Raw genomic sequence first — 14,798 nt, forward strand, 5'->3', positions numbered from 1 at the left:
CATTTTGAAACTAAATGCTACCCCAGTGTGCCTTATGCAACATACCCCAGTAAAAAGAAACAAATCAGCTGCCCACTGAGGAGCCACATTCAGGCCTAGTTTAGCTGCTGGCCCTCATTCATTACAGGTCAGTAGACACCACGCTGCACACCATTCATTACATTTACAATTTTTTTTAACCCAAAGGCCGTAAACTATGGCATTTAAACAATGATGATCATTTATGAATGTACATACAAAAAGTTTACTACAGATGACCATAGCAACACTTCTTTCTAAACAGATGGGCTTGTGCCCGTGGATATACCAGGGTATAATTCTGAGGCATGATTTAAGATGTTGCACATTGGATGGGAAAGAATTCTTTATTAAAACTGCATGCATGAGTTGTCTATAACAGGGATCAAATTTATGATGTCAGCCACAAGCCATGAAGCCTTCTTTTTATGAGGTGGAGGTTCAGTAATATCTTCTATATTTACTGGGTTACCACAATTAGCAGAATTTGTGCCAAACACATTTGTGTGAAAAAGGACACCTCCAGACACTGTAGAAAAAGCTGAAGCTGTCAGTCAAACAGGCCCAGATAAATCTCTCCCACACACAGTCCTTCATAATAAAAAGGTGTGCTTTTACCGTGCATACAATGGGACCTGCTGCTGGAAACCACATCAAGGCAGTGATTTGCGTTAATCAGAGATATTGGATGCTTGTTGTTAAACGCTGTTAGGTGTCAGTATCAATGTGGAAAATTACAGCCTTGAAAAAGTGTTGAAATGTTGCTGCGGTTCGATGCCAAGGCTTTTTACAGTGATGCTGCAATGCGCCACCTCTGCGTTTACATTAGTATAGATCTGTTGCATTTGATTTTTCTGGTTCAGTGGCAAAAAGCTATTTTACATTAGAGCCTGTCTGAGGTTTTTAAATCTTATGTTGCTTTGAATAATTCCGCTATAAACAATGACTGTTGAGACAGAACAGAAAAAAGTCAGAGTTTATTTCCATAAAGGGGGACTTTTACTGATCATGGAACTTTCAGATTAATCCTTGACTCCGACTATACCATACATATATCAGTGCAGGGGTTAGAATTCCTCTAGAACTTCATATATTCATTAATATATGATACTCATTCATCATTGAATAAGTTCAAGTATATTCAATAAACCAAGTCTGTTGCATGGCAACCAGAGAACCAATTTTACTGGATGTCCTGAAACATAAGCAACGATGGCATGACGCCCTACACACCCAGAGCAATTGGAACCAGCTCCAAAAGGACAGCTGATTATCTCCTTCTGAACTTATTTGGCTTCAAATATTTGAACATATGTTTGATGGAACTGACAACCAAGAAAGGTAAACGACGGTGAGCAAACACACTCGGCACAAGAAACACAAGACATAAAAAAAATGATCAAATAAAAGTCCACCACACCCAGGTCACAACAACTTATGTGCGAATATATATATTTTTTTAGCACTGATGACATGATACATAAAAAAGATCAGACACTAACGTATATTGAGTGGTATTATCTCTGTGTGTGTGTGTGGTTTTTTTCGCCACCACAGCTCCCACAGTGGGGTGCATAATGTGGCCTTTGTTCACGCACCTTCAGCTTTGTGGAGCTCCAGTGCCAGCTGCTCCCGGGCGCGGGCCTCCTCCCCCAGCCGCTCTTGCAGCTCCTCCTGCTTCCTCAGGAGCTCCTGCATCTCCTCGTTGTGTCGGAACGACTCGCGCATCAACTCCGTCTGGGTCACACGCGCATGCTCCAACTACGAACAGAGGGACAAGGAAAAAAAAAAAAAAATCACGCTTAATGTGAAGTTTAAATTAATGAGGGGGAGAGAACGATGAAGGGCGGGAATGTGACTGGCAGGGTAAACAGGTGCTGTACGGAAACATCTGGAATAATGGCCGTAAAATATTTTGAGATCACAGAGTCAGTGTCAGGCAACCCAATTTTTGGGTTTGAACATAAGGTCTGAGACTTGACAGGTATGACAATTAGGATTCTAGCCCATGGCTACCACACTGGCCATTTTTATGAATTCTGGTTTTGAAACCCCTCATTTGCAGTTTTATTGAAAAAGAAAAAAAACGTTCTATATGAATAACTGCATTTCGGTACACCCATGTTCTGACAATCCTCCCAAACCGAATTAAGTTTGCTAACGCAGGGCTGGTCTGTCTGTTGAAGGATTCACGATCCACGTTAAAGCTGCTGTTCATTTGCAGGAGGAGGAGGAGACTGATCTACTGTGTTCTGGCCTTATTTCTCATGCTTTGCTAGGCCTCAGCTATCTTCGCTGTTTGGGTGGGTCACTAACTGCTGCCATCTTTTTAAAGTGCTCACATGATTGTACTGATTGGACCATTTTTTCTAACTATGATTTTGATCATATCACACTAAGCCTTCCAAACAAAAAACTTTAAATACTAAATATAACAATGAAATGATTTCATCTATTTGAAGGTCATCAGTAAGTTTGCTGATGTAGAAGGTCTTTGAAGCCCCGCCCAGTAATAGTCTTGCTCGGGGGCGCGCTGGCAGCATTTTTAACACGGACTTTGTGGGTTGTCTTCAGTTACAGTAGTACATTAGCATGACAGGTGAAAAGTGTGAAGCACAGAAGTATTCCTGGAGGTGCGAGTCTTTTACATTTTTATTTAACTATTCAACGGTTCTCTTCAGCAACAGGTTTTCTCTCCAAGTCGTATCAAATGAAAGTCCCGTTTTCCCTGAACGTTTCTGCTTTAATACTGTATTAATACTGATTCGTTAATTACAGATTGGAGACGTAGTTCTGCTTGCTGGGGTAGTATCCGGGAAGAGAACTTTATTTAGTTACTGAGCTTATTTTATCTATAGGCTTTTATAGGCAAATCTTTCACTTTCTCTCAGAAACCTTTACAGAACTAATTATTACTGCTAAAAAATGACTGACACCTAACAGCAGTTTAAAAAAAAATGATATTACTAAACACCACACCTCAGTCTGTGAAAACAAAGGTCGTGGTGATATAATCCTCAGAAGCTGTGTACACACGGCTGCCATTATTATTTCACGGTAAAACTCCCAACGTCTGGCCAAAGCATCTCACGTCTACCTCCTAAATGTGCTTACCGTGTAGGGGGGCGTGGGCAAAGAAATCTTTGAAACCACCTTCAAAAGATGCCCATTGACCCTGTGGCTAACATGGGAGATCTGGGTCTGCACCACCACGGCGTTCTTCTCGTTCAGGCTGCTGGTGAAGGAGAACGGCCGGGGCAGCGGGATGCGAGACTCCACCTCGTACACGTCCTCGTCCTGACCTTCCACCCAGCCGTTGCCCAGCATGCTGGCCTTGCAGTAATTCCGGAACGAGTCCATGTTGGCTTCGCGAGTGGTTCTCAGGGAGCGGAAAGTCCTGGAAGTGGGGCAGGCAACATCGCCGGAGGTGTTGCCGCACCGACACGCTCTAGGGACCTGTTACTGCTTCCACACGTGGGCGACAAGGTCCGGGTGGAAAGTGGGAGGATCCCAGTCCTTCAAGAAACCGAAGATCCGTGAACTCCTGAACTGTGCTCTTCCAGCCCTGAGACCCTTCATAACACACTTCTGAGCGCTTGTTCAGCCGTCCATTCAGCGCTCCTCCGTCCCCCCCCGCCGGGTCCCGCTGGAAACTCATTAACGACTCCGCGCTTCCACGGCAACGAGAACTCGCAGGCTCATTAACCGCTCTACACAACAACAAACCAGACCAGGGCAACCAGAGCGTGAGGTCACGGCTTTCCAATCCTGCCTCCTCTGACGTCCTCCCTCTCACGACGTCTCCATTTCTCTAAAAAATCCCGTCTCACTGGGAAAGCAGGAGCAGCAGGAGCGGCGCTCACCCGACTGAGCGATTCCTCCACTTCCTGCTCACTGAGCATGTGCATAGTGGGCGGGGCCTGGTAGGCTGGGACCCGTAGGCTAGAGGGCAGGTGTAGCAGACACACACACACACACACACACACACAGAGAGTACACGCCCTGTGCTCAAGAGCTGGTCAAACTGGATTTGTATTCCACGTCACTGAAGATGAGCCGAGGTGTTGGTACAACTCAGCAGCTGATCACATTTTTCCCCACGCGCTAACCACAGACACACACACACACACACAAACACACACCGATTAGCTCTATCAACATGGCATGTCGCTGCTTCTTCCTGTGATCTATGGTGGAAGGTTATTGATCAGCCATTAATTTAAACGCTCGTTGCAGCGAGTGGTGTGCAGAACCCCGGCCGTGCGTCTCATTACATCAATCCTTGTCCAGAGATTCACATCTAATTGAAGCGTAAATAATTAATCCAGAAGATACAGAGCGGTTCTCACGGCAGTTAAACGGCAATTGGCCTGATGTCTAATCTGCCAAACGGCACGCAATAACAATGAATGACATTTTAACAGAGGTTGGTGTATTTGGTTACATTTAAAATTCCAAGTTCTATAAGAACCCAAAGGGGCCAGGAGAAGAAAAAAGTGAATTACAGAAACCAGAAAAAAACACAAAAAAAGTGCATTAACATGCACAAATCGATGAGGGTTTTAGCAGAACATGCCTAAAAGGAGCAGACGGTGCTAACAAAGCTTTATGCAAATCTGCTCGTATCTAACGGCAACCAGGGGGAATGTGCTAGGCCATTGTGGCCATTTATTGTGGCTGTCTAGGTAACACAAACACTCATCACAGCAGTGGCTGGGGAGCACCAAAGAATAGGAAGAGGGTCTCTGCAGACAATGAATTTTCTATTTGTTTTTTGCATTTTTTAAGTATTATTATGTATTTAGTGTAAGCAGAGATAACCGTAAAAAGGGCAATTTAGGACCCACAAATCCCAAAATGAAGTTTTACTTTAGAAAGCCTTTTTTTATGCTACCATAACATTGTTTTCTGAGGATAATTATTTGTTGCAACTGTCGATTGTTTTTTATAAATCAGCTAACACCCCCCCCCCCCCAATAATCAATTTGAAAAATCAAGATTAACATTTAAAGACAATTAGAGGATCACAGAGAGAGCACGTTAATAAATATGGGTGAATCCTCAATAATAATATTACCTGTTATTAATCACAGTTTTTTTTTTCTGTGAGAAATGACCACTTAGACTACAGATCGGTCGGTGTCCAAGAAGATGGCCAATTTTGAAAAGACATAAATTGTGTCATGACGTCATCACACTAACAAATCAATTAGTAAATGAGTTGGCAACCATTTTATTAATCAATTCTATAGATTGGAAGATTGGACTCATGTGCTTGCTGAGACGAATGATGTTCTCATTTATTAATGTAATGGAATTAAGTGCTGGTGCGTCAAGAAGATTGTTGCTATGGTGTTAAAAACTGAAGTCAATGAATCAACAATGACAATTTCTGCTGTATAAAAAATAAAATGGAATTGTATGAAATTCTGGAGTTCTGTATGATTGAAGATCATGTCATGGACAACAGAGTACTACTGAAAATATCTTATTGCTATCACATTGCAGCTCATTCTTTGCTTTACAAATTGCAAAGAATCCTGCAATAAAATATTACAATACCATCAAGTCTCCAGTACTGTAGTGATTGTTTAATAGATCTATACAATGTTTTGTATGAGTGTAAGTTAGGTGGGGTGGGGGGGTAAGTTTCTTACACTCAGGTGTAAGTGTTCAAGTATTCCTTCTAAACACTGATATAGATTGGAAACCAGCATAGTTGTAAGAGACATCCCACCTCTGCACACACACACACACACACACAAAAAAAATGAATTAGCAACAACAGTGTGCAATGTTGGATCCAGAGCCACTGCTGTACCTGGCTGGATGTCTCTGTAATGGCTACCAACAGCTTCTCCACGGCTGCCTGCAGACGTGTGCCGACGGTTGTTAGGCCCTCTTCATTCTCCACCAGCAGCTGATGGGACATTTCCAGACCTTCGTCCGTTTCCCCTGACCACAAGCTCACGTCATCCGGGCCGGTTTCACTCTCCAAAGAGCCATCTGCAGCACGGTCAAATACAAATACATTTATTCATATACTGTTCTTAGGTTCAAGAAATAAAATATTATCTTTAAAATTCCTCATGAAAACGGCAGAGCAGCATAAATGTGGAAGACCACAAACCATTTACCATATGCATACGGCAAATGATTAAAAAAAAGAATAAGCCCCTTATTGTTATCCACAAAAATGCTTTTCTGCCTTTTACAATTTCCTATTTGCCATGGTGTGTTGGTCCCAAAATTCATAATGGATGTTTTAATTAATTCACTGACATTTGTTTATGAGCTTAATCAGAAAGCTCCTCATATTTATAACCTGACAAGCAAGTCTACACTGCACGACAGCATTAGTGTTCCGTTTATGAAGATATGTATCTAATATCCACACAATACATTATTTAAATAAATTGTGTAGTCCCTAGTGTAGTTAAAAATAAATATAAAAATACCCTACTGACCCCCTCTGGGTTGAGCGCCATACAGCCTTAAAGGCTCAGCAGCTTCTTCCTGCCAGGTGTCCCCGTGAGGAACGGACAGACCCCGGCGGCTGGAGGCCTCAAGAATGCCTTCCACATGACGACCAATGGTCTCCTCCGCTGCAGCAGTGGTCTTCAACACGTCACGGAGGACCTGCAGGAGGCTCTCGTTCGCCTTCCGCAACAGGTTGCTATATTCAAACAACATAAACATGTATAAGTTTTCCAACCTACAATGAAAAGAAATGCACCAGTCAGCTCTGTTCTTGGAAAAACCCAGGTCTCCCTTCCGTCACATTTCAACCCTTTGCCCTAATGTCTAGCAATTTTATTGGTCATTTCTTTATCTCAGTCATTAGTTGCCTATACAGTTTCTTCTTTATGTAATAATTCAATGTCAAAACTTCACACAAATGCAGCACAGCACAGCAATTTCCGAAAACTGCACTGACATCCTGTAGCTGAGAGAAAACTCTCGGTTTAAGAAATGTGTCTGCAAAAAATTAAGAAGGTTTCTAGAACTTGTTTTATGATAGATATTATGACAATAGTCACATTTCAGCTGTGTACAAGTACAAGGATTTCATTCACCGCAGCTCAACTGGTGAAATGACCACTAATTAAATAGCATTAAAACCAGACTGTGTGGCCCAACCTGCTATGACCTAGACTAGCCAGCAGTAGGGTCCCATGTATGGTCTAACTGGGGACTAATACAGAGCACAACCCAGGTGATAGATCAATATCATGTCACATTTTGATCACCCGTCCCACACTGTCCCACTTTTTATTTCTCGCACGTTAATAGTGTTTTTAACTCTGTCTTCCCATCGTCTGCTGGTAACATGCAACCTTCTGCACAAAAAGAACTTCATTGGAGCACTTTCATGTTTGAACTGCAGCCCCGGAGTACGAGTGGCTTTCTTCGGGACGACGCTTCGCTGTCCCGGTTGCAGGACACAGGGAAGGAGAGCAACCATTTTCGACTTCTCTTCCATCCCGCATCCCTGCACTTGTCCCTCATACAGTCCTTGACCCCACCAAGTCCACTACTAATCCCCCCCCTTCTACAAATTTATTCTGGTCTTATCTACCTGATTGCAATTTTGTACAGCTCTGTATTTGTCTCTTGAATTTGTCCTATGCTGCTCCAATATTTGGTCTGTTTACATCTGGTAAGCCAATTCGCCATGCATATCAGTCAACGGATCCTTTAACCTGACTTGCTATGTGGCAGGAAGGAGGTATTGGTACAGGGGTACTGCATAAATAATATAAATAATTTAAAAAATGATGATCCAGGTAAAATAAGAATCACATATCATATTGAAATACAGAACATTAATACTGTAATGAAAGTTTTTGTGGCTTTTTAATATCAAAATGTCTGCTGTTACCATTCAGTGAGATCATCTGAGTGGTCCGGGTCCTGTGATGATGTTGCTGCTCCCACTGCAGCCAGCCGTCCCACCTCGTCCTCTTCCCCCCTTGTGCTCAGCTGTAGGTTGAGCACAGGCAGGAGGGAAAGCACAGACAGCAGCCCTGTCATTGAGGAGGCTTCGAACCGAACTCGCCCACACGCCACTTTAACTGCACTTCAACAGACGGAGACGGGCCGATAATAAAAGCGTATTCAAATTCAGACTGCGGCCACGCTCACAAGAGTCACAAAGGGCACAAACATTGCCATCAGCTGGGCTGCTATGGCAACGCGTGCACCTGTGCCCGCCTGCTGTAGCAAACCAGCGCCACCTTTTGGCCAAAAAGAAGAATAAAAACTTCAGAGGAAGTTGCGAACCAAAAAGAGACAAGGAAACCGCATACTACACAAAATAAAATTCCACACAATTACGACCACATGAAACCCAGTGATGTAGTTACCAGCTCTGTCTGCATAGAAGCACACTGCATGCTCGGCTTCATCACCGCTGCGGCTTTTCCTCCTCTCTCTTCCACTTCTTCGTCACTCTTTTAGAAGGAGATTAAAAAAAAAAAAAATTAATAAAGGATTTAAGCATTCCGCAGGGCCATTTTAAAGTACCATCCTCCCAACTTTACTAAAACCCAAACATGAGCCTAATTTAAAATTGTAGAAACATGCCATAGGGGTAAGACAGACAATGATTTCCATTTTTTTTTTTTTACATTTAATAATTTTGAGCAGTTTTTGAATCAGCCCACATCACACTTCCCTGTGGTCAATTGGTCTCATTTTGGATTGCAGACCTGTGTCTGTGAGCAGTGTGAGTTGGAGTGAATGTAGAACACACTGCATTACCTCAGAATGCGATGTCATTCCTACATGTAACCTGACACTTTCACTTCATAGCCTAAACCCATTCCCAAAATCCTAGACTTGCAATTTCAGCATCCGACCAGCAGATCACAACCTTAACCAGGAGGCTTTTTGTCAAGAGTGGAAAAAACAACCCATAAAATGGGTTCTCTTCTCTTTATCAGGGTTAAACCTTCACAGCCACAAAAAAACAACTCACTCCAGATCTTAAGACACTACACAATTGATTCCAGTCACTGGTTGATACAGGTCCATAAACCTGTGGATGGAATGTGTTTGAAATTGTCTAATGAGTTCAGTGAGATCATTGACTTGATTATGTTAATTGTATTATTTTAATGTTCATTTATTTGTCTTTTCAAAAGACTGGTAAATCATTTAGAATTTGCTCTGCCCTGCCCAAAATTCACTACAACGACTGTCGAAATGGTCTTTCCCTGCCCTGAGTACACTCACACTAGAGCACCTCCGACAACACGACAGGGAAGATAATGTTCTGAAAATGGAGCACCTCTACATCAAAGTCTCAGAATGTCAGGGCAGAACTGACCACAAGGAGCAGACGGAAATTTAGCCTGCTTACCATGTACCTGCTGTAAAAACAGATAACAAGGTACGAAAATGAGGGTTTTTACTGTGTGACACCGGTCATAGTATTCAAATGGCCAAGACAATAACTGCTCAAGGATCCAAAACCAACTGGCCACAAATGATCAGATATTGGAGCAGTAAAAAATGAGCATATTTTCAGCTCTCATACACTCCTCGCTCTGCACCTCGATCTCTCCGATCCTCCAGCACTGCTTGACTGGCATCACCATCTCAAGGCTCTAGGAAAGCATTCATCTAGACTTTTCTCTGTCTTTTCTAATGCAAACTAAAAAAAAATCCCCTTATAGGCAATTGGGTTGTGAGTTAGGTGAATGATATCTACAGATCAGGTCCTAGTGGACCACATGAGGGATTACAAGGATGGACATTTTAAAGCACTCATGTAAATCGCTCTGGATAAGAGTGTCTGCCAAATGCTGTACATGTAAATGTCATATCAAATCAATTATCCATCCATCACCTGTCTTGTAGTTGATGCAAAATGTGAATGGAGATACTGTATCAGTCCACAGCACAGGGGAAAGAATTAGACCATCATTGTTAAAAACTCTCTCTCACACAGTAATGGTATTCAACACTACTGAAATGGGATTCAACTTTGTTATCCACATAATAAACAACATAAAAATTAAATTAGCTAGGAGAAACATTAATCCTAAAATAATTTAAATAATCTTAAATGACATCTTATTGATGAAACATGTGTTTGCTTTATATATTCAAAATATTCCCACTGCTATTCCTTGTGACCATTTTCATGTGTCTTATAACACACTTTGACTATTTTTCTGCATGTGTGGTTCATTACACTTTGATGGGTGTCCAGAATTAAAACCCTTGCAGCATAAATAGCAAATTGCTGCTATTACGCAGACCTAAAACCAAAGTACAAGTGTAGTAAACTGTAGGTAACATATACAGATGGATTAAACAATTATACACTATCTTTACAGTACGTTTTTAAAAGATTATAACACCGAAGTGTCTAGATATGGACCTTCAAAACATGGTGTCTTTTTCATCGCAGTGTTGGGATTTTAAGATGAATCCTAGATTCCAAACCACATGAGAGCCAGCAGACAGGAGGGACAGAGCTCACCTTTGTCTCTGCATGCTCCTCCCGTCCCCTGGCACCAGAGTCGGTGGCGTCCGCTCCTCTTAACTCAGAGAGACGCAGCTGTTCTCTGAGGTGGGACAGCTCCTCAGTCCTCTCCTCCAACTGCTCCTTCAGTCTCACCACCTCCCCTCTCCACCTCCTCTGCAGCTCCTCGTCGGAGCTGGAGGGGGGACGGTCCTCCAACACCCCACCCTGTTCCTTCACCTCGCGCTGGGTCTGTACGGCGGACGTGGTCTCCCGCGACTGCTTGGCGATGCGGGCCAGTTCAGTCTGCTGAGCAAACTCCACAGACATCTGTACTATGACCTGAAGAACCAAAATGAATTTTTTTGGGATTAATATAAACAACTTTTAATCTTGGGTGTCTCCTGGGGTTACTGTCCCAGTAACAAGTTAAAAAAAAAAAAAAAAAAAGTGCTGCATTCTGGAATTAATGCACAAGAGGCTTTACCTGAATCACAAATCCAGATGAATAACTTGATTGACTTATATTTTTATTTAAATGACATTTTATTAAAATGTTTTGGGTTTTCTGCTATTGCATTGTTTAGCCTGATTCTGATTGATTTTCCGTTCATAACTGAGCATTAGTTCAACGTCCCATACCCTGGCAACCTCCTCCTCCATCGAGGATGATGACGTCTCTTTGTGTCTGTTCGCCACGGCCACCCCTCCGTTAATGCTGGACTGCTCCTCCTCCACCTCCTCTCCCTCGGTCTGCCGCCGCTCCGCTCTCAGCTTCTCCAGCTCTGTGCGGTGCTGCTCCTTCAGGGCTGTAACCTCCTGCAGGTACTTGTGGTAGAGCGCTTTGCGCAGCGCCTGCAGCTGCTGGGTCAGGCCCACGGACTTGGTGGGGGGGTGGAGCTCCTTGTCCAGACCCAATTCCGTGTCTTCCTCGCCCCACAGCTGAAGACGAACATAGAAGAGTCACAGTTCAGTCCCATTTGTTCAGGGGGTCTGAAGAGAGAGCTTTATTCTTTTTTGTTAAAATCAGTAGCAGCCGCCACGGTCACCAACTAACCCCCCGCCTTCCTTCACTACAAAAAAATGAGTGTGTTTGTGCCTTCAGGACAACAAGACAAAGTAACCCTAACATCACAGACATCTCTGTCCTACAGTCAAAGTCAAATGACTGTTTCATTAAGTCATATTTATATTTCATTAAGTCATATTTGGTTTCATTCTGTCTTTTACATACACAAAGCCATTCAAAAGTTTAGCAGGTCCGGCAACAGACGAATCCCGAACCGCCTAGGCGCCACTGAGCAGAGCACCGTCCCCACACCCCGGGTGCATGTCATGGCTGCCAACTGCTCACCAAGGGTGATGGGTTAAATACAGAGGACACATTTCATTGTGTCACCGTGTGCTGTGATGGAGTGTTGACAATCAATGACAATCACTTCACTTTTGATAGAAATAATGTCAGCTGGAGGAGAAAACCCACAGACAAATTTTAACTTTTAACAAAATTAGAAATAGTTCTGTGATATGTTTTATATATCTGTCTCGAAGCGCCTGTGATGACAACACTACCACCCTCGCTCCTCCATTTACATCTTTCAGGCCCACCAGCTCTCAATTTCATGTCATTCATTCCCTCCCCCACCCTTCTCTCTCTATTCGTCCTTGTTCATGCCTCAGTTTAAGTCTCTCTCTCATCTCATCGCCATGTCCTTCTGCCAAGCAAGGATCAGCAAAGAATAAAAATGAAGCAGGTCACTCTAGCTGGGGCGGGGAAATCGGCTTTTCATCACGACGCATTCTGCTACTAGTGTGATGTCTTACGCAACAAAGAAAAAAAAGCAGCACCTTCGCTCTCTCTCCTCTCCAACCGTATCAGCACGTGTGATTGAGGCCTTGACTGCGCGGAATATTCCGGAGCGGGATCTGGGGCAGGCTCTGGCCGGGGGCAGTGCTCACCCTCTCTCTCTCTCTGACGCTCCGTTGAGTCACTTAATTTAAATTAGTGTTCCTCCCTCACAAAAGAGGGTCAGCAGGGGAAGGCGAGGATTCAGAGAGAGAGTGAGAGAGCGAGAGAGAAAAACCACAAACCTCGAGCTCCTCTCCTGCTCCTCTCTGCATTGAGATCTGCATGGAGTCTGACGTGCTGCAAAACAAGAGGAGGATGAATGTTAAGCAGCGACAAGTCAGGCCCTGCCAGGCTGACCACAAACTGGCAATTTACTGGTTTGTTAGTGTAAGGCAAGGCAACCTCGGGATTTACAGAAATAAATTAAACAAATGAATCGGTGTAGAAATTACAATTTTTGGCATATAATCAAAGTTTAAAACATGATCTTAAATGGTAAACAGTTTAAAGTGGGAAGAGTCTGATGATTGACCACTACTTTCACATTCTTACAGTCAGTAGTTACAGGGACAGACCCCCTGGGGACACTCAGGGTTAAGTGTCTTGCTCAGGGACACGATGGTAGTAAGTGGGGTTTGAACCTGGGTCTTCTGGTTCATAGGTGAATGTGTTGCCCACTAAGCTACTACCACCTTTTTCAACCTACACCCACATGCAAATGTACTCGAGCTTTTCCAGTAGCTTAAACCAATGGAATGAGCTCCTGGGTGTGAATGTGATTGCGGCTGTGTGAGGTCATTTTTAATTGCTGAATGGTACATGCAGATATTGTGTCTACTACGATAAAAAGATGGCCTACAAAATATGTTATTGTCCAAACATGGAGGATGTTAGACGAAGCAGGATGCCTGGTCATGCCAGGTGAGGGGAGAAGCGGCAAATAATTTTTTTGTGCTGTCCTTTGTGCACAAACTTTATAAAGTAAATAATAAATAAATAAAACATAATGTGACAATCCTCTGTACAGCTTAATGTACAATAGGTATTTGAATAAATTGCGTGTTAGTCCTCATTTTTGGTTGCAGTAACAATTCTACTTTGACTTACTGCAGATTTTATTGCAGACAGTATGAATAAATTATATAGTGTGTTTTGCCTTCATTTAATTTGTTAATATGCAACCTAACTATATTTTTAAATTCCAATTTATATTTCACATAGTCCCAATTTTACTCAATTTACTTAATTTACTCAAATAGGTTTATATATAGGCCAAACGTATTAATGCACTTTAGTGTAAATGCAATAATTGGCAAATTATTAGTTATTCTAGTACTTAACCTTTAATCTGGATTTCCATTTGACAAAAGCTGTTTTTATAAAATTGACCACACTCTTTAAACAATTGCAATTCGATTGCCAAAAATACTATTCCAATTCCTATTAATGCCTAGGGTACTCTAATGACTTATTATATACATGACAAAGCAGTATAAAGAGAATTAGCACATTATTGCCCAAATTGCCCAATATCTATGGTTATATAAATAATTCCAGAGGTGTCTGATTATGCCTTTCTGAACCTCACATGCAAAATCGACCTGGAACAAAAGAGGTTTCTGGTTACCCCACATGCTACCAGTAGGTGGCAACAATCATTGAGTGACATGAACCTAAAAAAAGGTTAAGGTTTTGTGGGACACTGAGTCCAATCTTCATCTGCAGATCCTAATGCATAATCGCACTTAAGCATGGTATGCAGAGAGGCGGGTATTGTAAACACTCTCAACTCCTGCTGGTCAGAACGGTTCTTCTAGTTGCGTCGGTCAGTCGACAGGTGAACCACGAGGCAGACGTTTTCACCAGACCCCCCGCAGCAACAGCTGTCCCAGACACAAGCTATCCTCCATATGCTGAGATTAAGCAGCCCGAAGCACCAGAATAAATTACTTTATTTATATGTCGGCAGGTTGTTTTATTAGTAAAAATTGCCTGAGATATCCCAAATAGTTTAATACCTGATAAAAGGTATGACTGGGGCATAGATTTCATTTGAAAATGTTTCTTTGAAATTTAACATTGGTTCTCAGAAAAGCATTAACACAGACAAAATGACTTCAAATGGCCCTTGAAAACAATTACAAAACACATTTCAGAAAATGTAAGTGCCTTTCCAACCAGCCACAGAAAAACATGAAAGCAAACAGATTTAGGAAGCAACTCGGTAACGGCGAACATCACTCTGTCATTAAGGCCATCATTTCATGTCGCACATCTCCAACAGGCCCTGCTGCTCTCTTTCAGCCTAGTTACAAAGCAGCCGCCATGCAGCCAGCGCCCTCATCAATGTTTCAGACGCTCGCGCAGCAGGACGGCTGGGGTACAGAGCTTGCCTTTCAAACGCTTAGATCCATTGGCGTTTGATGTCTGCACACGTGCTTATGTAAAATATGTAAA

At 42.7% G+C, this 14,798-nt stretch overlaps 1 protein-coding gene across 6 annotated transcripts in view; it reads right to left on the bottom strand.

Moving 5' to 3' along the window:
• The window catches only part of LOC114783603 (A-kinase anchor protein 9-like), a 56,360-nt gene that overhangs the window by 23,724 nt on the left and 17,838 nt on the right, over positions 1–14,798 (bottom strand). For all 6 annotated transcript variants that reach the window (XM_028969116.1, XM_028969114.1, XM_028969117.1 and 3 more), the window contains 8 exons: positions 12,584–12,638; positions 11,135–11,434; positions 10,511–10,834; positions 8,385–8,471; positions 7,901–8,001; positions 6,486–6,694; positions 5,840–6,024; positions 1,617–1,779 (listed from right to left, as the gene is read on the bottom strand). In XM_028969116.1, the coding sequence (XP_028824949.1) occupies positions 1,617–1,779; positions 5,840–6,024; positions 6,486–6,694; positions 7,901–8,001; positions 8,385–8,471; positions 10,511–10,834; positions 11,135–11,434; positions 12,584–12,638 (1,424 nt within the window). The remainder of the gene's footprint in view (positions 1–1,616; positions 1,780–5,839; positions 6,025–6,485; positions 6,695–7,900; positions 8,002–8,384; positions 8,472–10,510; positions 10,835–11,134; positions 11,435–12,583; positions 12,639–14,798) is intronic.

This window comes from Denticeps clupeoides, unplaced genomic scaffold, assembly GCF_900700375.1.
Source record: "Denticeps clupeoides unplaced genomic scaffold, fDenClu1.1, whole genome shotgun sequence".
Classification (NCBI taxonomy): Eukaryota; Metazoa; Chordata; class Actinopteri; order Clupeiformes; family Denticipitidae; genus Denticeps; species Denticeps clupeoides.